The sequence below is a fragment of the Dermochelys coriacea genome, chromosome 9, assembly GCF_009764565.3.
Source record: "Dermochelys coriacea isolate rDerCor1 chromosome 9, rDerCor1.pri.v4, whole genome shotgun sequence".
Lineage (NCBI taxonomy): Eukaryota > Metazoa > Chordata > Testudines > Dermochelyidae > Dermochelys > Dermochelys coriacea.
In genome coordinates this window covers 25,188,211-25,215,276 of record NC_050076.1, presented here as the reverse complement: position 1 = coordinate 25,215,276, position 27,066 = coordinate 25,188,211, and the positions used below count along the sequence as shown (strand labels likewise).

Sequence of the window (27,066 nt, the reverse complement as noted above, 5' to 3'; positions counted from 1 at the left end):
CAGCTACAGCATTACAAAACAATAATAAATCCTTTAACAAAAATATTTTTTAAAACAATAGCTTTTCATTTTAGCAAAATGGATTTGGAGGAAAGTTTAAATAAAATCAGCCATTTACAATGGTCCCTGGGCATGTTAGTTACGGTTCCACTATAGTTTTGTTCCAGTTTATGAATATTAATATTCACTTTAAATAATAATTTAAAATAATTGTGTGTGTTTTATTTCTCTTGTATCGTAAGCAGACTGCATAGAATTATTAAGTCTCCCCATTTATTAACATGCATCTCCAGGACAGTACACTTAATAGAAAAACAATGTTTTTGGAATATTCCAGCATACACATACTATTTTATTGTTTTCCCAATATTAGTTCAACAGTAAATGAATTTCATAATAAATTCATTCTTAACCAGAGTTCCTGGATATCAGCCAACTGCTGAAATCACATCTCCCCAGTGCTAAGTATGTAGAGGTTCATTTATGCAGTATATTCTATCAGCTTTCATTAACAGTACAGAAGTAATCATAACACACCAATGGTCATATCCACTTTTATACCTTACAGGTCTATCTCAAATTACCAGTTTTAGGCTTCTCAGGAAAAAGCAGTATATTAGACAATACCAATATGGTCATGACATTTCAGATACAGAGTTCAGTCAAACTTATAAACCAAGGCAACAATAAAAAGAGTATTCCTGTATCAAGAACCTATTAATGCTATGTAGAGGGTTCAAACTTAAAATGTTTCACACAACAGATTTCAGCCTTGCAGATCTAGTAGCGAACCAGAAGTAACCAAGTATTATAGGATTTTCACTGGAAAAAATGGTCTTTGAAATTTGTATTATGTTTGAACATTTTGCAACATTTCAATTAAACTTGTAGTGGAAAAAAAATCAAGTTGAGTTCACAAAATATAAATCCTCTAAACCTGGATTTTTCCATGATAGAATTACAAGGTAGTGACTTATATCAGAATGATATTTAATAAGTTATAAAATATCACACACCCAACCATGTACAGACAGCCTTCAAAGCATCTCTTTGCCATAGCTTTAGATGATGTGCAAAAATGGTTATGTTAAGTATTCTGACTGGTCCTGCAAGATTCTGCATACTCCTGCAAGATGCTACAAACCCTCAACTCCTACAGTCTTCACATGGGAGTTGAGGGTACTCAGCACCTTGCAGGATTGAATCCTAAAAAGTTTGTTGGATTAATGCAATAAGATCCATTCTGTAACAAACTGTGTAACAGCAGTTCTCGACATAGGGGTTGGGCCAGCAGCAAATCTTCTTACTCATTCACAGTGCCACTTACTCAAATTTTGCCCATCAGCCCTCAATCACGACAAAGGGGAGGGCCAGGCCAAATTTGAATGAGTGGCATTACGACCACAGGAGTGAGCAACATTGTGTCCCGACCCACAGGATTGCAGCCACTCAAATTAGGGTTGGTCACCCCTCCATCACGACAGAGGGTCATCTGGGCCAAATTTGAAGAAGTGGCATTGTGACCTGGCACACAGGGTTGCAGAGCTCACTAGCACTCTTCAATGCTGACATTGAGAAATACTGCCCTGAAAACTTTGTGGGTATTAAGGTTTATGCTTTTACAATGTTTTCTAGCCTATGCACAATTAGTCTGTTGATCTTGCTATCTGATTTATGTAAAGTAGCATCTCCTTTATTAGAAATCAATATATTAATAGCTCCAGTTCCATCCTGATTACATTGGAAAATCCCATTTTGTGAAGCAAGGCTTCAATATTAAAAAAAAAAAAGTGGGTGGGGGGGGGGGGGGAGAGGGAAGGCCTGGCTCATGAAAGTTGAGATCCCCCAGTGTAACATCTCCCTGTCCTGTTTTATCAAGACTTGAGATCTCTACACCGTTCTTTATCAGTCAGTTATATATTTATACCATATATCAGATCACTGGTTGGTTGTTTTCAGGTAGCTTTCAATGTAATTTCACAAAACTACAATGAAATATTAAAACTTTGCAGAAAACTTGCTATTACTGGTACATCACAAAAGTTGGTACTAGGCTAATTTACTTGAGTGCTAGTTAAGAATAAAGTATTTCTAAGCAACTTGAGACACTAATTGTTAATTTAAAAAGGGAAAAATGTTTAAATGCTTGTGAAAGGGTATTGGACTGACAGCATTAGAATTAAAAAAAAAAAAAATTTACAAAATGAATGCAAGAACATTCCCACACTGCCCAGCCAATGCACCTCAACTCTGTTCTGGAGAGATCTAGAAACAAAGCAGGTAACTTCAGTTTACATGGCCCATCAATCCTTCAGCTCTTTGCTGTGACTGCCAAACAAGAGTGCTTGACATTTATGACAAGACCACCTACCTACTACGAAAGGGTCTGAGAACACCAACTTATTTGGCTGAGATCCTTATTATAGATGATAAATGATAATGACTTTTGATCACTGCAATCCAGAACTAGATTCAGACTAATGAGCTAGATGTGCCTGTGTACAAAGATCACTAGTTATTCTGCTCCCTAGGCGTGCTGTGGAAAAAAGTTTATTTACTTGGTGCCATAAAACATCTATTGACTAAGAGACAATATATTTACCCATTTACATTATGCAATGTTTCCACATAATAGTACCTAGAATGTGTTTCACTTTCCCCAATTTTCCATTTAAATATTAAATAATAAGTTATCATTCCAGTTGAAGTCTGTGCACATCTAGATCTTAATAAAATGTAGCTACTGTTTTTAGCATCTCTGATCTGGTGTTATTTTTTTAGATGTTAATTCCTCCCCTTCAAAACAACAATTTATTCCTCTTTATATGAGAGAAAACATGTACTGTTAACAGGATCATTTAGCAATCTGCCACTCAAATATCATAACTGCAGCATTTCCAATTTAAGCAATGTTAAAACACAGCACAAGATAGTCCTTCATTTGACAGACCAGACATTGCAAGTAGTTATTAAACTGTGTCTTTTACCTAAAGAAAGTACATTTCAAATACATTACTTTGTTTTACTATTGATTTTGGTTTTAGGTTTTATTTAGAAATTGAAAAAAAGGTGCTCTGATGATTAAGCTACTTCAAATACAAAATATTTTATTAATAAGAATCACCTTGGCACATGTAGAATCAGTAATACAGAATTGCAAAAGGAGGGCCAACTGTAAAAATTTCTGCATTTAGTTGTATATATTCTGCAGTCCATAAGTTTTTGTAAAAGCAGGCAAAAAGTAAAAGACACATTCAAGCCATTACAAGACTTTTGGTTATGGCTGAAAACTGACAACTGCTTTCCTATGCTACTAAACCTGGCAGTATGTTCTGTTTGCACTTATCCAGCAGACAGCAATGGATTGAAATTAATGCAAATAATTTAAGCTTCATCTTAAAGATTTTGGAAAATGAAAATATTTCATGCAAGAGCTGTGCTTTTATATTCAAGTAAGTTGGCTTGATTTCTTAATCAGTTATTTTAAGAGAATTAAGATACGGATAATGTGCTATTGCTAACTGGACCAACACACTGCAGCAAGAGGGAACTGGAGTTCATAACTCCAGCTAGGTCTCAATTCTGCACTTCTGTGTTCTCTGACAACATCCAGCCGAATGCAAGCTTATTTTTTTATTTTGGGTGGGGGTGACAAGGAGAGTAAGAGGAGGTAGGGGAGCAATCTTTAGTACTGAAACAAACAAACCTTCCCTCCCAACTGTTACCAATAATCTTTTACTCCCCAGACCTGAATAAAAACCCTACCATTATGTTTACTCGTAATTCAATTAGAATCAAGAATTAATGTTAATTTATATTTCAGCAAAAAAGTGGTTTCCTTTAAAAATATTAAAAGCACATAAGACAGGTGGAATATCCGATATTTAATTGTGTATTATAAGGAATCTGATATTAACCTACCTGTCATACCTTTAAAAGGTATTTTTAATATCATTCATTGAAGTAATGATGTAGAACATACATCCAACAAAATACATAAGTGCCTTTTCATTGGATATACAGCACGCTGTGCGTCACTAAGGCACTCAAGAAGCTGATTCATTTGATACTGAATGCAGCAAGCAAATCTCAATTAGAAAGTACCAGTTTATGAGTTTTTGAAGGAATTGTTGTAGATGATGCAACATATCTTGCTTGGTACGGTTAGTTACAACCTATTTCTTAACTGATTAATGTGCTGTAATGAGCAATTTTATCACCACACACACATTACATCTTTCAAAGGCACTGAATGTCTTTTGTTCACCCTTCTCTTTGGGCTATACATAAAGGTTTATGACTTTTCACTCATTTTCTAATCTGTATATTCCAATTCTCTCGTAATACAGGAGCTACGCAGCTAGTCATATTTTTCCCTCACAAATGCAAACAGAACCCAGTAAGGATTAAACTAGCTTCTATTATTTTGAAGCTTAGTCTTTAACACACAAAAGCTTCAACACTCGATCTGACCCTTCAACACTCAAGGCTTTCTAAGGGAATTGTGCGGCACTCATCACATAAATCCCACCTCATACTAGTTTTACTGAAAAGGAAAAAAAAAAAAAAAACCAGTTGATTTACTTTTTGAAACAAAGTGCCTTGAAACAAGAGAAGACAATAAATTAAAAGGCATAACTTTCAAATCTATAAAAAAATTTTATGTTTCTTATAAATCTTTAAAGCTTATAAAAGCCAGAAAATACATTTAAAAAAGGCTTTTAAACACAGTTTCATCCACTGAAGTGTGGTTGTGGTCAGGAAAGTGATAAGAAAATGACATGTGTGTTCTACATTTATTCTTCCTCAATCACTGCTAGTTTATATATGCTTAGTTTACAAAATTAAATATTCTTTTAAATGACAGCACTGCCAAGGCCAACTTGTTAATTGATCAAGCCAAAATTGTTTCTGCTTCTCTTCCTTTATTAAAAAAAAAAAAAAAAAAAAAAAAAAAAAAAGCTAACACAGAACTTTGCTGAAAATGCTGATTTTGAGATATATATGTGTGGAACAGTTTGCTCTTCTATAGCTACTGCACTACAATTTAAGTGTTGCTTGTCTAAACAGATAAAGGCAGCCATGACTCAGAAGCTAGAGGACATAAACATGTAGTACAAACTTGCCATTTTTGAGAATTACTTTTCTGACCTTAACTATATTTTCATATAGAGCAAATGGTATTGCATACACAAATGCTACTTTTAGTGGTCTTAGTTTTCCCAACCATTTGGCATTTTAAAAATATGTATACTCCTGTTTAATGAGTATGAAGTGTCTCTGCACTAAAACTAAGCTCTAACAATTTGCTAGTTCCATCCAGTATTTAAAATTACATCAGTTGGTCCTCTTGCATTTCCATGAAGATTGTCCTTCATCTTGCAGCTTTTTAAGTTTTGGCCCAAGGAGGAACCACCAGACAAATCCCAGAGCAACGCAGATTATGGATTCTACATAATAACCATCCAGCATCGTAACACAAGAACCACCAAGTTTTGTACAATGCTGTGAGAGAAACATATTTATTAAACAATTAAAACATTTGTATTTCTTTATTGTGAGACAAGTCCTTAAAATTCAAATATAGAAAGGACTTTTGCTGTCATCTAAGCATATTTTAAACAAGCACATATTTTAGATTCCCAATTATGCTACCCTTCATAGTTGCCTTTACCCCTTCCCCCCCCCCCCCAAACATTAGTTTCTTGGCCAAGAAGAAAAAGAATCAGGACAGGGAGATGAGCCACACAAAGAAGTATATGTTCCTCAATACAATAAAGTACCTACACCAAGACTGCCACAGTTATTGGTGTTCCCACCTCCAGAGTAGGGTCACAGAGGGCAGCCATAGGCTGGCATTCAATGGGAGCATGAGTACAAAGAACAGAGGGGAAACCTTAGTCAGAGAATCCCTCTTTATGGGGCAGTGAGCTAACCCTGAGTAACAACTATGATCTTCTTGGTTGGGGGCTTCATTACCCACAGATCTTTGGATTCCACTTCATTATTCACTCCCTCCTTTTGGATGGTCAACAACCCTGCAGAGTTTATTAAAATTACCTTCTATCCCCATGTGCTTTGGGGAATGGGGACATACGGCCCGGGGATCAATTCAGTTATCAAAAACAAAAAACAAAAACGCCAAAAACCACTATGCCCAGCTTGTGCATTGCATACAGATGGAAAAATTGCAATCAGTATTCCAAAGCACATGAAAAAAGCTCGTATTTCAGAAGCCTAGACTCATTTTTAGAAGTCAAACTCTTGCATTATACTGTATTACAGACCTCTCATTATATTGTCTGCAGATCTACATTATGTATTCATTTTGTCTACAACTATTCTTATTATCTATGGCTATGCCTATGAAGCACATCTTAAGCATGTTTCCTTATACCTTTTAAAAAGCACTTCCCCCTCACGCCCAAAAAGTGTTTATAGTACAAATTCATTGCAGTCACTATGCATTTAACAGGAATGAGAAAGTACTGAAAGCAAACCCCCTTTTCTGAAGTGCTGTCCAGACCAGCAACACATGGACAGAGAAGCAAAAGGAAATGATACAAGTGGGGGAGACATGGAAACGGACTGGAGGAGGAAGAACTTCAGGGAAGAGGGCGAGAGGATGGGAGATCTAATCAGTAACAGGAATGAAGAGAGGTATACCTAGGAATCTCAGATTTATCAGGGCTGGAATCAATTTTTTTCCAGAATGGAGAGTTGCTCTTTTTTAAAGAAATTCTGCTTTGCTCCATACCTATTGTTTGTATCCAATATTTATATCCCTAGAATGCTTTGTGAAATCAGTGTGCTTCTACAGCCGAAACAGTATTCTACATACATAAGAGCATTCTATGGTGAAGTTTGAGCCATGAGCAACAAGGGATTTGACTAAAGCAAGTGAGTCATAGGATGCCGGTTATTTCTTGCTTCAGCAAAGACATGAATTTGAAGCCCTCATTTCCCCAAAGTTCTTTACTTGCTTGTGCTGTTTTGCTCTACTCTGTGTGCAGTAGCACAGAGCATTCTATTCTACAGAACATCCATGAGAGCATTAGAGAGTGGGAGTGGAGCCAATTTCACTGCTCTAGAAGCAGTGAAACATCATATGGTCAGGAAGATGGGATGATCAAAAATGGGGGAAGTAAAGAAAAAGTCAAATTAGAAAGAAAGAATCAGAAGGTGACAAAACAGAAAACCCACTGAGGAGGAATGAAGGAGGAGGGGGAAATATCCTGCCCAAAATAATTAAAAAACACGTAATCACAACATTCCAAACTAAAAAATCCTGATCCATCCAGGCTTGAGGAGTGTAACCACATCCTCTGTACTCCTGCTACTAATCCAGTCCTTCACTGCATCCCTGAGAAACCTCTTATTCTCATTTTCCTGTCTCCTCCCCCTACCCCCCACCTATGAAGAAAGAAGTAAACATCCTGAAGATGTAGTTTTCCAACAGGAGTATATGTGTGTGTTTAATAACTGAAGAGTAGATTCGGTAGAAAAATCAAACTTCAGGTTAGTGGAATATAAAAAGCAACTGGACATGGGTAGGGATAGGGTCCATAGTGACTTAGACAAATTGGAGGATTGGGACCAAAAAATAATAATAAATAATAATAAATAAATAAATCTGATGACGTTCAACAAGGACAAGAGCAGAATCCTGCACTTAGGATGGAAGAATCCCATGCACTGCTACAGGCTGGGCTTCAACTGGCTAAGTAGAAGTTCTGCAGAAAAGGACCTGGGGATTACAGTGGATGAGAAGCTGGATGTGTGTCAGCATTGGGCACTTGTTGCCAAGTGTGCTTCTACATATTGGGCTGTATTGCATATTGGGCTGTATTAATAGGAGCATTGCCAGCAGATCGAGGGAAGTGACTATTCCCCTCTATTCGGCACTGGAGGCCACATCTGGAGTATTGAGTCTAGTTTTGGGCCCTCCACTACAAGAAAGATGTGGACAAATTGGAGGGAGTCCAACAGAGGGCAACGAAAATGATCAGGGGGCTGGGGCACATGACTTACGAGGAGAGGCTGAGGGAACTGGGCTTGTTTGGTCTACAGAAGAGAAGAGTAGGGGGAATTTGATAACAGCCTTCAACTACCTGAAGGGGGGTTCCAGAGAGGATGGAGCTCGGCTGTTCTCAGTGGCGGCAGATGACAGAAAAAGAAGCAATGGTCTCAAGTTGCAGTGGAGGTCTAGGTTGGATATTAGGCAACACTATTTCACTAGGAGGGTGGTGAAGCACAGGAATGGGTTACCTAGAGAGGTGGTGGGATCTCCTTCCTTAGAGGTTTTTAAGGCCTGGCTTGACAAAGCCCTGGCTGGGATGATTTAGTTGGTGTTGGTCCTGCCTTGAGCAGGAGGTTGGATTAGATGACCTCCTGAGGTCTCTTTTAACCCTAATCTTCTATGATTCTATGAGACATTTTGAAGGCCTTTGAATGTGCAAGACACATTAGGAGAAACCATTATTATAATATTTAGACACATCAGAGTGGAGACCATCACACTTTCCAAACTTACTTCTGCAGCAGCTGTAGTTCCACAATTCTGTTCCTGTGCGCCTATACACTCTTTCACTGTAAGTGGATCAACAAGCCAAAGAGCTACTGTAGCAGGCCAGTTTCCTCCCAGATTCGACACAGTGTTTAGAAGTGTCATATATGTTCCTCCAATCAATGGATCACTAACTTTGGCATTGAAAGCCATTATAGCAACATACATGCTGTACAACGTAATCTGATGGGGGAAAAAATAATAAAATTGATTCAATTATTCTTAACTGTTTTTAAATCTAAAAACAAATTACTTGAAATATAGTAACATTTATTTTATATTATTGCAGTTCTTCCAGAGATCTGTGCGGTTAATCACCAAAAAAATTGCTTTGTGGTCAGGATTTGTCTACATTCAACAACACGAGGAAATCTTGCCATTTGGTTTGGCTCATATATATGTAGACCCAGCCTCAGATGTTTTGGAATTATCTGAAATAGATTTCAGATACGATAGATCAGATTGAATATGCTTTAATAAATACAGGGTTGTCAATCAGATTATTTCAAAGACACTTCACAAACACTGGCCCTGTTACAAAGCCCACTGAAGTCAACAGGCTTTGTTTTCAACCCATTGTGCTATTCCTAACAGTCAATAAAAAGCAACTTTATAAGCTTTTTAGGGCAGGGATCTCACATGAATTTCTGTGTACTTTTATGGAACTACATGATCATCATGTTGGTCAGACTCAAAGGAAAATGGTTCCCCTGACTCCCATTCAAATGGGTTTCTTTAGCTAACTTTCAGAAAAATAATTGCTGGAGGAAAAAAAAGCTGATCTAGTGAATAAAAATGTGGCAAGAAATCTCTGATGCACCACACTAGAGCAAAGAGAAATCCTATGAGCAGGCTGATTGATCTATTCTACTGTATGGGTTTTGTTATTCAGTTAACTAGGATTATAAAATGGAGTTATTAGTTAACTCCATTTTATAACTTTATTTCAGTCTCCCATTATAAAAGCGCCAGTATAATTAAGATGAGGACAAAGCCAGATAATTATATTCTTACAAGAGGATGAGTTATAAAGATAGTCCATTCATGCCCTCTGCAGAAAAATTCCATCTTTATGACAACAAAATGTAGCAACTTGTTACCTGATGTAAAGCATAACTTAGCAACACCACAATATAGTAATAAATAGGAAATCCTCCTTCATGTTGTACTTTAGGAGTCCACCAAACCAAAAGAGCAAATTCCAAGCCTATCAGTAACCTGTAACAAAGGGGAAAAGACTAATTTTAGCTTCTGAATTTAAATATGTGGACATGAATCACTGCATATCTTGCAAAATCTACAGCATTCATGTGTGAGCAAAGATGCTTTTTAAAATAGTTAATGATGTGAATCCATTTATCTGAAAGATTATAGTAAAACTTATTTAAATATACCTAAAATGATTATAAGATGGACATCAACTGTTTTTAAATTCATTTGAATATATATTAGCAACTGAAGTTATAAACATTTCGTACGAAACTAGTTTTCCTTGGCAGTGAATGGTATAGCTAAGGTTATGGAAAGTCTCCAGAAATAACCCTCTCCATTTTCAAATGCTCATTACTTTCAGAAAGTTCTCTTTTGGGTGAAAACAACTTAGCTAAGGGTCTGTTTGTTTTTTTAAATTTGGAGCAAAAAAAAGACTATTTATTCACTTTTCAGTTATGCAAGAGCAAAAGAGATACCTTTTTTAAACTGCAGGAAAAAAAAAAAAAAAGAGTAAGACTTTTGTGCATATATATCCTGAAAAAAATGGCTGAACTTTATATTCAGAAAATTGAAATTTTACTATTTATCGAATTACTGAACAAATACACAGTATTGATTAGTTGCATAGATGGGGTTTGTGCTGTTGCATCACTGTGGAGTTCCATTTGTTTTACGGTGCTGCAACCATGGAAGTACACAGTGAAATCAGCAGAATCTAATTCCCTTTTTCTACAATTTAAAAAGGTATTAAAATGCTAGACTACTGAGAGACAATTTTAGACATTTAAGAGACGTAAATGCAAATGTTAAGTTTCTTATCCTTGTTGCAACCATATTGCATAAATAGGCCGACTACCATTTCCCTTATTCTCACAACTGAACTCAATGAGGTATATGGGACTACTAGCAGGAATATATCAAGTAGGATTTAGCAGATGAAATATTTTGGTTTACTAGTTATGGGTCAGTTTTTGCCATCCTTACACTGAGAAGTACCTTGCTATACAAATACAGCCACTAACTTTAGTGAAACTAATTGCAGAGTAAGATACTACTCGAGTAAGGGTGGAAGAATATCACCCTGTACTGTCAGATGTACACCTTGCTTAAAGCAAAAGCAGCACAATTCTGCTTTCAAATATACATGTCCAGCACTAACTGACTTCAACAGAAGTTGCACAGGTGTATTGGAGGGAAAAAATTGTGCCCTGAAACGTGGGCAAGGTTACTAAGAGAATGTTAACTTGCATAATTCTTTATGTCTGTATGTTTGAAAAGTACAACCTTCACATCATATTTTTATTTATTCAGACTACACAATTCAAATACATTGTATTAACATGCAAAGTTAAAATCTATCATCTACTTTACCTAAAAGGCATGGCTTTGTAAAACGTGTTCAGTGGCTGTGGACCTGCTGTGTATTTGCTGATGATCAGAGGCAATATTATCTGTAAAGGTACTATTGGAACAGCTAGTAGAGCTAAGTGTTCTTTAGGTACTCCTTCTTCCACCAATTTAAGTCCTGTTACTGCATCCGCTGCTGAGAAGCCAACCTGCAATGTAAGTTATAAAGAGAATAAAAACCTGAAAGCCAATGACAAACTTTGCTAGATTATCAAAATTAAATTTCTCCAAATATTAATTAATACTGAGTAGTTTAGCACTCAAAATGAACTATAATTTGCTTCTCCCCCCCCTCCCCCATAGTTCACTTCCAAATATAGATCCAATCCTGTTGCAAATTCTGCATGGGAGGACTCCTGCACTTGCACACTGCTTATTGTATTATCAAGGCCATACTGAGAAAGTTAAAAGAAGCAACAAATTTCCTGGTCATATGAATGCTGCAGGTAACAATGAAGACTATCAATATAAAATAAAGAAACGTACATTGCACAATTTGATTGCCATAGAAATTAAATCAACAGTGCCACAGAATTCCAAAGACCCTGCAAATACCCAAGTATTCATCAAATTGCAGATTAGGTTTTAGAATTCCAAATTAGAGGAAACAGCCTTGCTAATATACTGGAGATAAAATCAGAAGTTCACACAAACCTCAAAGAAAATTGTGTTGCAACTCTAATTTAAAAAAAAAAAAAAAAAAAAAAAAAATGTCTTTACCTATTGTAAACAATGTACCTAACTCCAGGGTGGATAAAAATCAATGATTTAAAAAAAAAAATCTGATTTTATTTAAATCTGATTTTTTTGATAAAATGCTTTTTGAGGAAAACACGTATCTAAAGATAGTTTTACTTAAGATACATTATAGCTCAAAAATATCTCATCATGGAATAGGGATTATAAATTCTAATTCTATAGTATGAGACAATGTAATGTTTAAGAAAAGCTTTGTAAATAAATTCCAATAGTTCATGGATTAGGGACCCAATCTTATGGGGTTCCACAGGCTTCTGTATAGATTATTTAGAGGTTAATCTTTCTATCCACCCAATGGGACTCAGTGCTCAGTCTAGAAGATACCATCAGAGATGCTTAGTTTTGCAGTTCTCAAACTGTGGATTTGAGTTTCCAGAGGTAACATGCTTGTTAACAGCAAAAACATGTTTTTAAATAAAAAACAACAAGCAGAGGTGAGAAATAATGGACCTCAACCCTACTGTCCCTCTGCAAATTTATGTACTCAGAGTCAATCCCTCTCCTCTCTAAAAGTGCAAAGTTTCAAAAAGTTCAATGAATAGAAGATCGTTGGGGGCGGAATAGATCTGGACAAGGAGAAGAAGTCTGGAGATAAATGTGAGAAGCGAGGGACATATGCTTGTTTTGTTAAAATATTATACGTTTGCTGTAGAAGAAAAAAATTCCAGAATACTTAACGTTGTTGTTTTAGTTAAATAAAATAACTTAAAATGTCTGTCTGGTGATGTTCTCCTCCTAATACAGCACGGCTAGAAAATCCTCCAAATACTAATGATTAATCTGTTGAATTGGAGATAGTTCATCTCCCAAGGACTTCATAAATATCTGCTTTTGTACAGCTCTACTTTAAAAACAAGAATTATGCATACTTTAGATAATTTGCAACAAAAAAGTGTCTGACATGAAAGGGGAATACAGTTTGAAAACATGGCCCACATGTTATCAATTATTATTCATATGTATATTTACTCACTTTTGCTGTTAAAATCAGGATACAGAAAGTAAGAACTGCTGGCATTCTTACTATCGAGAAGAGCAGTTTGTATGTATCAGTAATGTCTTCTGTTTCTTCTTTTGATGGTGTTACTTTCTTGTTTTCCTTTTCAAGAGGGGCAACTAAGTAGTAGTTATTAAGAAGACAGCTCCCCAGAAAAATAGGAAATCTGAAATTAAATTACCTCATCATAATTCAAATATATCACTGTCTACATTTTGTTAATGTAGCAGCTCAATATGGGAAATATACTTATTCTTCAAGAATATACCACAATACCTTATTAGATGGAAATTACAATCATAAGTATCAATAGCATTAAAACTCATGTAACCCTCCAAAACTGACATAAAATGTTCCTAACTCTAACTGTTGTTCTCCACTTTACCTGCAGGAAAAAATGGCAAACTGGTGTCATTACAGGGATGTTTTGTATATTGTTAGTTCAGTGAGCACGTTGGGGAGAAGAGTCTGGGGTAAAAGTGAAATTAGAATATAGCTTTTAAGGAAATTTTAAACGTATATACAGCCTTTTATCCTCAAAGATATCAAAAATACTTTAAGGAAAAAGCACTGTGTAGTGGTTAGACAATAGGATGGGAAAAATGAGAATTCTGAATAGGAGTACTTGTGGCACCTTAGAGACTAACAAATTTATTAGAGCATAAGCTTTTGTGGGCTACAGCCCACTTCACTGGATGCATAGAATGGGAACATAGAGGTAAGAAGAAATATATATACATACAAATAAGTTGGAAGTTGCCATACAAACTGTGAGAGGCTAATTAGTTAAGATGAACTATTATCAGCAGGAAAAAAAAAAAAACTTTGTAGCGATAATCAAGATCGCCCATTTAGACCAGTTGACAAGAAGGTGTGGCACTTAACTTTAACTTTCGGGAAATCTATTTCACATCCGATAAAGTGAACTGTAGCTCCACAAAAGCTTATGCTCAAATAAATTTGTTAGTCTCTAAGGTGCCAAAGTATTCCTGTTCTTTTGCGAATACAGACTAACACAAGCTGCTACTCTGAAAATCTGAGATTCTGAATGTCATTCTCGGGTTCTATCACTGACATTAATGCAAAGGGATACACAGTATAACTTCTCTGTGCCTCAGTTCTACACCAACAAAATGAGGATTATATTTACCTATATCACAAGAAGTTTAAAGTGTGTAAGATCCACAGATGAAAGATGGTACAAAACAGTCAATTAAAAATTCACTATACTATAATAATACTTACACTGTCACTGGAGGGGGAATTATATTAATAGATTTTGTTTTAGAAGGAAGAAAAAGATTGGTAACTTTCTGAATTATTCAAACAATCAAGTACTGTAAATTAATTCATCTAGGGTGATATCTGTACTGTGCCTTTTAGAGGTGTAGGATAGCCAGGGAAAAGGGTAAGACAGCCTTCAGCCACCCTTATGTCCTCCTGGTTCTGGACAACTCCCCTAGCATATAACTAGACAGTACACAGCGTGAAGGGCCTAGAGCACATCTTTACCGCATCTTAGTATTTCTGGGTCAGAGGGGAGAGAAGAAGAAAGGAGAAAACAGTTTAAATTATTTACTGCCTCCATAATGCTTCAAATTTCAATAAAAAGGAAAAGGTCATATAGTTTGACAAGCCTACATTGTGATTTAGTTAGTCCCACCTCTTAGAGTCCTCCTCTTCCTCCAGAAAGAAAACCCATAGGGGCCTCAAATGATCTTTTATATGATGTAAAGTATCAGTTTTCATTGTGCTGTACTAATAGTGGTCTCAGCATGTTCAACAATTTGACAGCATGTACAAAAGCTGCACTGTGGTACTAGTGCAAAAAAGTGCCACAGGACAGAGAGTTGCTATTGCAGTGCTAGACCAATTTACTAGGATTGAGATAATCTCAAAGCTGTATCAAAGAATTCCTATTTATACACATCTTCTAAGCAACTCAATCTATCATTTGCACCAGCTGCAAGGGTTGTTTCGCTGAAAAAAGTACGCAGAAACAAATGAAAATCAATGAACTGTTAATTAAGATTGCAAGTAACATATCTTTCCATTCAAAGTCCCACTGCTGATCAGTATGCAGAGGGGGGAAAATGTGAAAAATCTTATTTTTAAAAAATATCACTTAAAGGCTAATAAGCCTGTATTTAAGAGAGCACATAAATGAATTACACTTAGGACAGTATTCCAAAATGATAAAATTCAGTAAAACATATTGGGGCAATTAAGTAGTTATTAATCTAATCATCCTTATGAATCCCATTCTAGTCATTAAAATTATGTCCAATCAATAAATGACTAAGGTTTCTTGTTAGTGCCAACATTTAAGACATTGATTACTTCCAAGTAAGTACACTAATGAAAGAAGTGTTATTTCTAAACCTAAATTAGCGTAAATTTTTTTGATGAGAGATTGAAAATAAAGAAATGTAAATTTCCCTAGCTGATGATTAAGTGTATTGAGGTAACTTGTTTTTCCCACCATCATCCAGTTTGCATTCAAGGACAGGTTGAACAGGTTTGGTTATTTTTTTTTTAAATGAATGTTTCTGTGATAGTCACAAATCTCTTTTGTAAATAATACTATTCATGTAAACTAAGGTGACCTGAACATTGTGGGTATGTGGAGCAGAACTGAACCTCCTTAGCAAAGCAGGAGCACACAACCTTACCCAGCAACTGTTGGAAGGAGAACACCCTGTCACAAATCATGGTGGAAGGAGCCAGGAAAGTGTCAGACTGGGGAAACAAGGAAGCTGCAGGGTGGAAAACAATAGAAGCCAAACCATGGATATGTAGTTCCATTTGGAAAATGCACACACAGCCTATTGCCATGTATGCAACACCCAGAGCAGTACTGTCACTATATGATAGTATTTTTCCTATATAAAATTAGCATTCATGAACGAACCATACCTACCTACCTACCAACCAACCATGAGAATGTGGTGCTTGGGCAAGGGACCAGCTCTACACTCTGCAGACTGAAGTCCCACATTTATTCACAGAACACAGACAGCATGTGGACAGATAGCACAAACCTCTGTTCTCTCTAGGGGTGGGCTTCCCAGTTAAGAGGAGAGTTCAGATTCTTTAGCCTCTCTGCTGACGCTGCCATATGGGGTGCCAAATGTGGTGGCGTTTTTGTGCTATAGCCACAAATGAGGAGTGGCCATCCAACTCAAATAGCCAACCCATGTTAAAAGTTTCAGTTCACTACCAACCATGACCACCAGACTAGTGACCTGGGATGTTACCGTTCCCTGAGCTAGATAGCTCAGATTCGGATCCTCTGAGCTATCCGAGTTCCTTGAAAAGTTTAGTTGCCAATGCTCAAGCTTGTCACAGCACATATAAAACATCTATGCTTTAACAATTTCTGAAATACCTGGTCAACATATGTAATAAATACAGCCTACATATACCTAAGAACAAAAACCCACAGAGCCTAGTGACTGACAATACCACAGGCTGTTATGTCATGATTCAGGGATACTGTTTTTCAGGAAGGAGGTTTAAAAAAAAGATTGTTATTTACATTTCCACTAATAAGACTTGGAAAGATTCTTAGCATATCTGGTCCTGACATTTATTTTTGGAACAACCATAAAAGGAACAACACTGTTCATGCAAATCAATACGATTTATAATCTTGGGAAAAACAGCAAGAAAAAAAAAAGATTATGTTTGTCTAAAAGAGGATCAGCTCAAAATAGCCTTAAATTATTTTGATCTAAAATTCAAAGTAGTGCTGACTTCAGCTGCTGAAAACTGAAATTCCTCTATACTTATAAATGCACAGGTAACGACACTTCAAAGTTTCCCCAAACATTCTGTATGCCTTAACCCTGAGCTAGAAGGATGACTTCTAATTTAAGGGGTAGTGACCTTCCCTCTCTGCCTCTTTACAGAGATTGCCAACTGCACTCATTTATCCACTGGGACCTAGCTTAAGACCCCACATTTCACCTAAAAAAACAACTTTCAGTCATTTTCAACCCGGATAACATTCACTTTTAAAAAACAGAAGTCAAAGGTTCCAAAATCCATTACAACTATCATGATTTGAATTTCAGTATAGTATAGATGATACCTGAAAGGGTAACAATTCCTTTGGGTTGAGGTTGGAACCGCAAATATTTGTTACAGAAGGAGGGAGATTCAAGGGCCAAGAACAAGACATTTCCCAAGAAATAACCAGCTGTTTGGCCAACAGAGTTACAAGTGGAAGCATAGCCCACATTTTCCCGGGACAACATAGTCAGGGCCCAGCCATCCACAGCAATGTCCTGCGTGGCAGCCAGGAACTCAAACAAAAAGAAAGTCACAGTGAGGGCCACCACATCAGGACTCTTGCCCTCCACATCGCCTAAGAGGAAGTCTACCTGTGTGGACAGGTACATCATAAAAAACCCCAGGATGTACTGAGTGGGCACAAGCCAGGACTTGCGGCGGCCAAAACTCTTGAAGTAGACCGCATCCACCATGGGGCCCAGAGCAGCTTGAGACTGAAAGGCCAAAAGACAAAGCTGAAAAAAGCCTGGTCCTTATAGCTGACATTCTTGCTCTGCAAGATGAGCGGGATGCTGCCTGCCAGCCCATGGGATACCCTGTAATACATACAGAAAAAGGAGGAGCAGGAATCTACCCAGTTCTGCCCGATAACCGAGGGTACCATGTAGGTGGTGAGTTAAATCCCTGAGCAGTGCCTCTGTGTTATCTTCTCCTGGGCTCTCAGCGTGATTATCCACGTACAGAGCTGGTGGTGGAGGCTTGATCTCCATGTTCATGGACTGGTGGTAGCTGCCAGGCCGGCGCTGCCGGCTGCTGTCCTTGTAAGAGATGGTTGGGCTCATGTTGCCACGAAGTCCGGAATTTTTTTGGAGAGGGGGAGCTCCACTGTTCCCCAACAATCTTATAATGGCGAAGAGAAGCTCCTGCCCACGTCACTCACTTGGGACGCAAGTTCCCGCTCTGCCCCCGCAGGCCAGCGCGGGATGAGCATACGCCACTCTACTCACGCCCAGCTTCCCAGGGAGGGGCTGCTCACCTTTGCCCACACAGAGCAGGGGAGTTTCGCGCCCTCTGCTTCGCCAGCTTGGGGTGAATCATCTCCACTACCCGGGTCACCTCTTTTAATGTCGAGAAGGCACAAGGAAGTTCAGCTCTTCCCCTTTCCGGAAGCGTGTGCACTGCGAGCGGCCGGAGTTTGGTCAGCGTATTGCGCGCGAGACGGGTGTCGCTCCCCTTACGGCTCGTCTCGCCTAGCTCGGTGTCTTTGCGGAGGAGTCGCTCCGCTCCCGTCCGGCCCTGGCCGCTCTGGGTCCACCGAGCACCCAGTGGCGCTATCATGGGCTTCAGCGCAGTACTTCCGGCTCCCCTGTCCGTTGGGTCCGTCCTACAATGGCTCCCCCGGAAATACTCGCCAGCACAATGCTTCCTCTGAGGGAAAAGAAGGGAAATCTCTCGGCTGTGCCGCCTAGCTGGCGTGGCCCCACCCCACGGTGGGGAGGCGGGTGACGTTTGGGTCAACGAGGCCGCTTTGTTGAATAGCGTCCACCCCCTGCCACGGAGTACGCTGCCTCTGGCCGTCGGCTGCAACTACTCCCCGCTCTGCGGCAGCGCCCCCCCCAGCCTCTCTAGGACCACTACAGCTCTGCATCTTGTCCGCTCAGCTGCTAGTAGACTTCCCGCTCTCGCAGGCGCTGCCCCTCTTCTCCCCCCCCCCCACATCCCAGCCTCAGCTTCCCACTCCGCCATTCTGGGGTTCCCCCTTCTCCCTCCCCTCCCACAGCTGGACCTCCTAGCCCTTACTCCAGCCTCCTCTGGCTTCCTCCCCAACGCTTCCTGCAGCTGCAGTACCCCCCCAGCTGCTCCCCGTCCAAGGCCTTCCGCTGCACCGGCTTCTCCCGTATCCTGCAGTCCCACCCTGGAGGCCTCTTTTTCTCATGATCCATCATGGATACCTCGTCCCTTAGTTATCCCATCGTTTGGGGGGGAGTAGCAGACCTTGTCCCTTTTTCAAGGGATTGTGTTTGCCTTCCCGTGAACCACCTTAAAATAATCAGATAGGGGTCTTCCAGAGAGTGATATCACCTTCTATAATACTGACAAGATGTGGCCAAACACTGGGGGTGGGGTGGGGGCATGATTATTAGGGGAAGGAAGTGCAACCCCATAAGATTTTCCGTGTGCTATGGGAAGTCTCATCAACATGGCAAACATTCTTGAGCACGGAGAGCTGGTGGAAGAGTTAGGCTTCCTGGGCACACACACCCCCAGAATTGTGTAATTTACCAAATAGGTCAATTTGGCTTCTAGAGCCACGTATTTAAGGAGCCCTCTAATTTAGAATTCAAAATCCTACTTGGCCCTTAGAGAGCATTATCTTTGTTGGTGCCTGATCTTGATAATCCAAATGCAAATGGGTGACCAGTGGCTACAGATGCTGACACCCACCCTGGGGAGCCTGGTTCTCATCCAAGCAAGTCTGGCTATGAATATTTCTAGAGCCTCCACAGCAGGTTTCTATTTGGGGGCACATCAATGAAAAATAAAGAAGGAGTGAACAATTCAATTGTAAGAGCTAACACAGGCATATTACAATCTGAGTGGTTTAAGAACTGGATATTGATATAAAAAAAGTAGTCAGAAGGTACTTCAAGAAGTGCCAGGGACTGCCAGTCTCTCTGCTGGTGAGGCCATTATGTGAATACACATACACTTTCTAATATCACTCATATCATTCGTATAATGTATTCCAGTGTCCATTTTTAATATAGGAGACAAGGAATTTCTCACAGATCAATTTCACTTAGTTATCCTTCAACCATGCAGCTGCATGTAAAACTGAATATATCAGAACCTTGTAATTTGAAATGACTCAATATACTGTATCTAGTATTAAAAGGTAGATAAACAATACTGAACATTGCTCCCAGAGTATGCATATACCATGAAATAAGTTAGAAATCGGTAATACATTGACATGTAGTGGGAGCAAAAAACAGTTATAAAATTATATTTTTAAGGATCTCGATCAAGAAAAGACTAGCAGGACAGCATCTTTAAATGTTTTAGATCAATATACAGTAGTATGAGCAAAGTATTTGACATCTCCCACACATAATAAATTGCTACAATTAAGCAGGAAAGATAGCTAGACCTAATTTATAATAATATAGCAAAATTATGTAGTATTAAACAGTCATTGAAAGTTTAGTAATAATATTCTGTAGGCAGATCACTAAACTGATAATTAAATAAGCCTGAGAACTAAAACGACATTTCATATAGAGATGTCAAGGGAAAGCTGTAGATGAACCAAATCAAATTACTTACTTCATTCTGTGAAGAGCTGTGTACATCAGTCATTGAAGAAGGATGTTTGAAATCTTTTTTCTAAGATAATATTCTTGATATTTAAAAATATAACTACATTTGTGATGTCAGGTAGCTAGTTAAAAAGGAAAAATTCTCCGGGAGAGGGTGTAACATGGAAACAATTTAATTAATAAAGTGTTAGGCAACCTATCAGACCTGCAACTGCCATTCATTCCAACACCCCATGGAGTCATATCCTGAGGGAAAATGTGCTGTAGGGAATTTGAGGACAGGATGGGAGCTAGGAACTCTTGAGTTCTAATCTTTATTCTACCACTGACTTGTTTTGTTAATCTGGCCAAGTCACTTAACCCTCTCTGGCCCCTCGGTCTCTGGCCCAGATCCTCAAAGGTATTTAGGCTTCTAACTTCCATTAATTTCAATGAGGATCTGGGTCTCTGGCCGCCATCAGTAACACAGAGCTAATAATACTTACCTACATCATAGTAGAGTAATTTGTTAATGTTTCCAAATGTAACTTAAAAGTGGCTAAGTATTAATTGCCCCTCCATTTTGCAAAATTGTAAGATCATAATAAACACTAGGGTGTGGCCCAGATTTTGTGATAACTATAAGTAGAATTCCTCTTATATTATACAGTCCTTACTACAAATCTTGTCTTGCAACTAGATATGAATGAAGGCTCTCTATCTTTATCAAGTGGATCTTATAACTTGAAATGCCTATTCCATGGGTCCATATGGGACCCATTCCAATTGTTTCTTTAGGAGCCTCAAAAGGCATATAGAATAGTATTAGGAATGTCTGTATATGGATAAACAAGATATAAATATGGCTAACCCAAGCTAATCAATCTGTGATAGAAACCAGAATATATGACTGGTAGCATCACTTATTATTAAGGTTCCCTGAACTTTCCATTATAAGATCTGTTTTCAGTGACTTACAACTTTGCCAAACTTTAGCTGTTCAGGCTGAAGTTTTCCATGATGGTATCTACCTCAGCTGGTATTTTTAAGCCCCAGACAAATGATTCAACTGTTTTCAAGAATGACACTAGTGCAACTAGGGAAAAATACATTGTTTTGCAATGTAAAAAAATTAATAATCTGGCAACTTTTTCTTTGAGAAGCTCTAGCATTCCCATATTTTGTAGCTGGGACTTTAATTTGGCAAAGAGGCTTTGTGTCAGGAATGTGCCTTTTGGTGTTCCTGGGAAAATCTGTCCAAGTTATAAGCCTTTGCAACTGAGATTTTTTTTTTCAGATTCTCAGTAGAGATTTCTTAGGTTACCTCTACACATAGAACTTGGAATATTACAGTTCCCAGCTCAAAGAGACATACCTGGCTAGCTCTGATAGAGCTAGTGTGCTAAAAACAGAGCATAGCCATGATGCACAGGCAGCAGGAGAGACTAGCCACCCTGAGTACATACCCATCCAAGATGCTAAGTACTGTTCAGGGTGCCTACTCCTGCCGCTACCAACATTGCTACACACTCTATTTTAGTGCACTAGCTCAATCAGAACTAGCATGGAAATGTCTCTTCTAGCTGGGAATCACAACCCCAGCTCGAAGTGTAAACATACCCTTAGAGTTTAGCAGATAAAGACTGCTCACTGAGCATGTTCCATTCCCTCACAATCCAGCCAGGAGAGGCTGGGCATGGCAACAAAGAACAGGAACCTGTCTCTCCATGGTCTTAATGACTTCCCTGTTATGTGCCCAGTCAGTGGTGGAGGAGAAAGCCAACTGACTTGAAAGCAAGGGGCAACAGCTGGACTCAGGGAATGGTGGGTGGAGATAGATTGGGGACAAGAGCCTGGTGAGCTGGGAACAAGAGGGACTGGTTGGCAAGGAAGAGGAACGCGAGCCAGGATGGTGGGAACTGCGATTGGGCTGAGCAAATAGACGTGTGCTGAGTGGTAGTGGAAGCTGGGTCTGGCTGAGAACGAGGCGGTACTGTGTTGGCAAAGAGACTGAGCTTGGATGCGGGAGAGGGACACTGGAACGATGAAGCCGTGGGGAAGACTGTGAGCCACTAAGAACAATGGGGTAGGGGAGACTAGGAACCAGTTGGTGGGAGACAATGAAAGGAAGAAGAGCCAGGGCTCAGGGATGACTGAACTGGTTAGACAAGGAGACAGGGAATCGCGATGCATGGGGACGGAGAAGTTATGAGAAGCCTCAGGGTGGAAACTGAGACTGCGTAACAAAGAGAATGGACTGGGACAGGAGCTAGGGGATGGGGCAGAAGTTATCAAACTTGTGGAACAGGACAGACAGGAGCACTGTTCCCGCTAATTTTTACGTCCATGTGCAGAATGAATGTTGTTATGTGCACCAATATGGAGGTGATGATATGTGACACGTCACTTTCATATTGGTGCACATAAAATTCATGTGGTGGGGATGGGGCTGAAGGGTTTGGAGTGTGGGAGGGGGCTCAGGGCGGGGGCAGAGGGTTGGGGTTTGGCGCGGGGTGGGCTCTGGCTGTGGCTAAGGGTGTAGGCTCTGGGGTGGAGACGGGAATGAGGGATTCAGGGTACAGGAGGGGGCTCAGGGCTGGGACAGAGGGTTGGGGGTGCAGACTCTGGGGTAGGGCTGGGGATGAGGGGTTTGGGGTGCAGGCTGTCCAGGGGCTGCGGTGAGGAAAGAGGACTCCCCAGCCCTCTCTCACTGCAGCAGCTTGGAGCCAGGGGAGAGCCACCTCTCCCTGACTGCAGCAGCTCCAGTGGGGCTGGTTTGGGCCGAGGGAGGGATTCCTCTTCTCCGGCTGCAGCAAGTCCGGGGCAGGTCCGTGTTGGGGTGCCTCTCCCCCGGTGATGGCAAGTCCGGGGCAGGTCCATGCTGGGGCCGGCGGGGCTTAATAGGCAGCTGCGCGGCCACACAGCTTAAAGGGAACTTAGGACAGGAGGGTATACATCCACTACTAGAAAACACCCCCTTCTAGAACTTGGAATGGAACTCAAGATTCCCAAGCGTTGGTATTATTAGTGCAGGGTATTACCATGACACTAATTTAACCATACATTCCTTTATTAAATCCAAAGGCCGAATGGTACTCATACAGTTCTGGAACAGCCTTCCAAGGGAAGCAATCTGGACTGTTAAACAGCTGTGACCCCTCAGTTCTCCAACCTGGAGCGCCTTTTATATTGCTTCGCTGTGAGGGTAACCACCCTTGGTCTGCTCACACACAGCCTCCATCATGTAAATTATTCCTAGCTATAATGTATGTAAATTATTCTCAGCTATGACCAACCACTCTTGTACTGCGCTGCAGAGCAACACGATCAAATTCCCAGCCACAGCTTTCCCCCAGAAATGTGCATCTTGTACTGCCCAGCCCTCTTCTGGACAACACAAGCTCATATAAAGTCTGTCATTTTATTAATAATATGCACAAATCCTGTTATCTCAAATAGAATTTCCCAAACACTTCAGTCCAAGCAAACTGGTTTAGATAAAACAATGAAACAAGTTTATTAACTACACAAAGATAGATTTTAAGTGATTAAAAGTAATGAGACATAAAAATCGGAACTGGTTACAAAGAAATAAAAGGTAAACGCAACTCACACCTAACTTAACAAGCTAAGTGATTTCAAAGCAAAAGTCTCTCTCACCATGTTTGGGCACTATTACTGGCTGAATTCCTTCTGTCAGGATCCCTCCTCAGTCCAGTTATGCTTCTTGTGTTCTTCAAGTGTTGTCGATGCCGTGAATAGAGATGAAGGGACAGCACTTTTGGAGCATCTGTTTCCCTTTCGTATACTTTGAAAATCATCGCCAGCTGTCATTCAGGAGACAGCAAGTCTGTGGTGCTGGGAACCGCCAGCTGTTTCTTTGTCAAAATAGATTCTTGCTCACACCCTTTTTCTTGCCAAAGAATGGCTGTTTAACCAGGTGCCAGTCCATTTGATTTTGTTGACACCTGGCTGAGGTATCAGTTTGCCTTTTGTCTCTGAGGAACTGGTTTGTGCGTGCTTTTCTAAACTTGGAACACATCTCAGCAATGTCATGCCAGTAGAATTTTATAATTTTACATACAACGCTGCCTCGCATTCACCAGGACAATAATGATCAGCAAATTATAAGTTTTCAAATGATACCTCACAAGGTACATTTTGTACAAAATTTATCATAGTTTTGTAAAAAGGGTGAACATAGGGATAGAGACTGTCACACTGTGTGTTCCTCCTTTTCTGGGGGCCCAACTTGATATACCTTGGGTCTGATAGGCAGAAGTGTTGAGCACTCACAGCTGCAACTGAAGTCAATGGAAGCTGTGATTTGAACATCTAAAGTGGATATCAATCCTCTTGATAGTTTTATATCAACTTATATTTTCAAGGCTATCAGTGCCCCTGGGTTGGTTCATATGTAGGGGTAACTTCCACATTTTTCAAACTTTCTAGGCAAAACTAACTTTTGGTCCCCATGAAGACCACAGAGCCCCTAACTAAAAGGACTTTAAATATAAAGGAAATTATCAGAATAAAGAAATATTTAACATGAAACATCTGAAAAAAAAAAACGCCCACAAATTATAAAGATGACTTACTCCTTGAAGAGATTTCTTGAGGGAAAAGATTTACTTCCTTGTAATGAATACAAGAAAAAAAAAAGACAACTAGGCACCTCTAGTGAGTAAAAGATAGAACTACACAACTTGTATGCACAACATGGAAAAGGTCTTGATCTCTTTGCTTTGCTCTAGCTTAGTCATGTGGTCTGTAGCCTGACCCTGAGAGGTGCTGGGCTGCTGCAACAAGTAATGGGAGCTGTAGCTCTAGGATTGGGCTTCTAATCAGTACACTTTATCTTGAGGTTTATGTCTTCCCCCCCCCTTAATCTGATTTTTAACCATGATTCTTTTTCTTAAAATTAGTAAGATTTTTTTTTAAAGTTCCAATGAAATTTCTAAGTATATTTAGAGCGGTAACAATAGTAACTGGCAGCCCGCAGTTTGGCCACTTTTGCTAGTCGCTAGTGGCTCAAACCTGCCATCCACTCAGCTAACCTCATTTTTCTATCTGTATGTCTCAATTTATACTGTTACATTAACAAAACTGTCACACACACATTTTCTCTCTGCTAACTTTATTGCTAAAGTTGTTACTGCTTTTTACTTCTCTTTTGACTAATACTGCTACTTTGAGATCAGTTCTTCTCCGATTCTTAAATTCTGTGGATTTCGTGAAAAATATATTTGGCTGGCGTGACCTGATTAAAATGTTTAGGGTAAAATAAACTTATACTATGATCCTTATAACAAAACTTTACTGGAATCTATGATTTATACTGTTTTAGAAAAATTGTCTATTGATTGAAGTACTAAAGTCTGCCTCTCTTTACTATGTTAATTTGAGCCCATTTTGAGGGTAAAATTAATGTCAACCTCAAGTTGAAAAATCATAAGCCAGTGTCAAATATAACTATTGGCTTTAAAATCATCCAATTTTAAAAATTATTTTTGGATTCTTTATATTTTTCTCTATATATCATGTTTTCAAACTATTCTCCACAATTATGAGGGCTAGATTTCTATTTATTTATTTTAATTGAAGGCTGAGATTCTCATGTAATCAAATTATTCCAGGAGCTGGAGATTTTAGAATAGCACCAAATACAAGAAGACATATGATAAAATGGTGTGAATTGGCAACACTGCCTGTATTAAATTTCTGTCATTGCTTTGGACAGACCAGGAATACTCAGTTGTCCATATAGATTAGTTGTGCAAGGAACATAAGTAACCCACATTGCTGAGTGTGCACAGAAGTTGCAGCGTCTGAGCAATGTGTGGAAATACCTTTTGTCCCACAACTCTGGTTCAGACCTCAATGCACAGGCTTGAGAAAAGTTGACTTTGAAGTTTTTTGGGGGAGCTAGAATTGAGTTACAACTGTTGCATCCCATAGTTCTCCTTCACCACATTTTGGGGGCATACAAACAACCTGAATTCAGAATTTGACATCGAACGTGTAAATGGATCAAAACAAAAACAAAACAAAAAAGAAAAGAAAGAAGGGCTCCTTTCAAGCATCAAATCAATAAATAAAAATATTTAGCAAATTTAGAAATAGAGTCAAAAGCAAATACAATGCTAGGACTTATAATAGGCTTTGTAATTAGTATGGATTCTAACATTTATTTACTAGTAATTGAATACATACTAATTACAAATGTTATTAGCAACAGACTACTATTAATATGAGGAACAATATACCCCAAATATGCATAATGATGATGTAATTCCATTGAGGAGGTTCTGATGGCATCGTCAATTACGCTCAAGTAGTCTGTAAATTTCATGAAAAACCTGAGATGGAAAGAGAATCTTAATTTATGCACAGCTAGTCAGTGCACTACTTAAGCAATAAGACATGATAGTCTAAGGAACTTCTTAGATGACCATGGACAATAGAATTCTTGCCTCCAAACTTGGACCCCGATGCTGAAAGGCATGTGCTTAACTTTACTCATTGCGAGTAGTGCTGCTGAAGCCAATGAGACTACTATGCCTATTCTGAAATGTCTGAAAAAGCAGCATTAATGTATAATACTGGAGGCAGAGGAAGTGGATAAGATGTTATGGTATAAAAGCATTACAAGAATTTGGGATGGCTCTATTACTCACAAGAGGTGAAGCAAAGGGTGAGTTATATAGGTCACCCCAAATGAGTGCCAATAAAACCCTTATAACACATTATGTATTCAGCATATCTCATTACACAAAAAAGCGTTCATACTGTACCTACAACAAGGGGGCCAA

General features: G+C 39.1%; 1 protein-coding gene across 1 annotated transcript; it reads right to left on the bottom strand.

The window, feature by feature from the left end:
- Positions 1 to 2,187: 2,187 nt before the first annotated feature.
- Positions 2,188 to 18,125, bottom strand: SLC33A1 (solute carrier family 33 member 1). The gene is given in 9 exon segments (XM_038415330.2): positions 2,188 to 5,505; positions 8,534 to 8,749; positions 9,667 to 9,784; positions 11,150 to 11,334; positions 12,918 to 13,063; positions 13,066 to 13,107; positions 17,035 to 17,427; positions 17,430 to 17,542; positions 17,544 to 18,125. Coding segments are annotated over 9 exon segments (1,635 nt in total). The 5' UTR covers positions 17,798 to 18,125; the 3' UTR covers positions 2,188 to 5,337.
- Between the last annotated feature and the right edge of the window lie 8,941 nt (positions 18,126 to 27,066).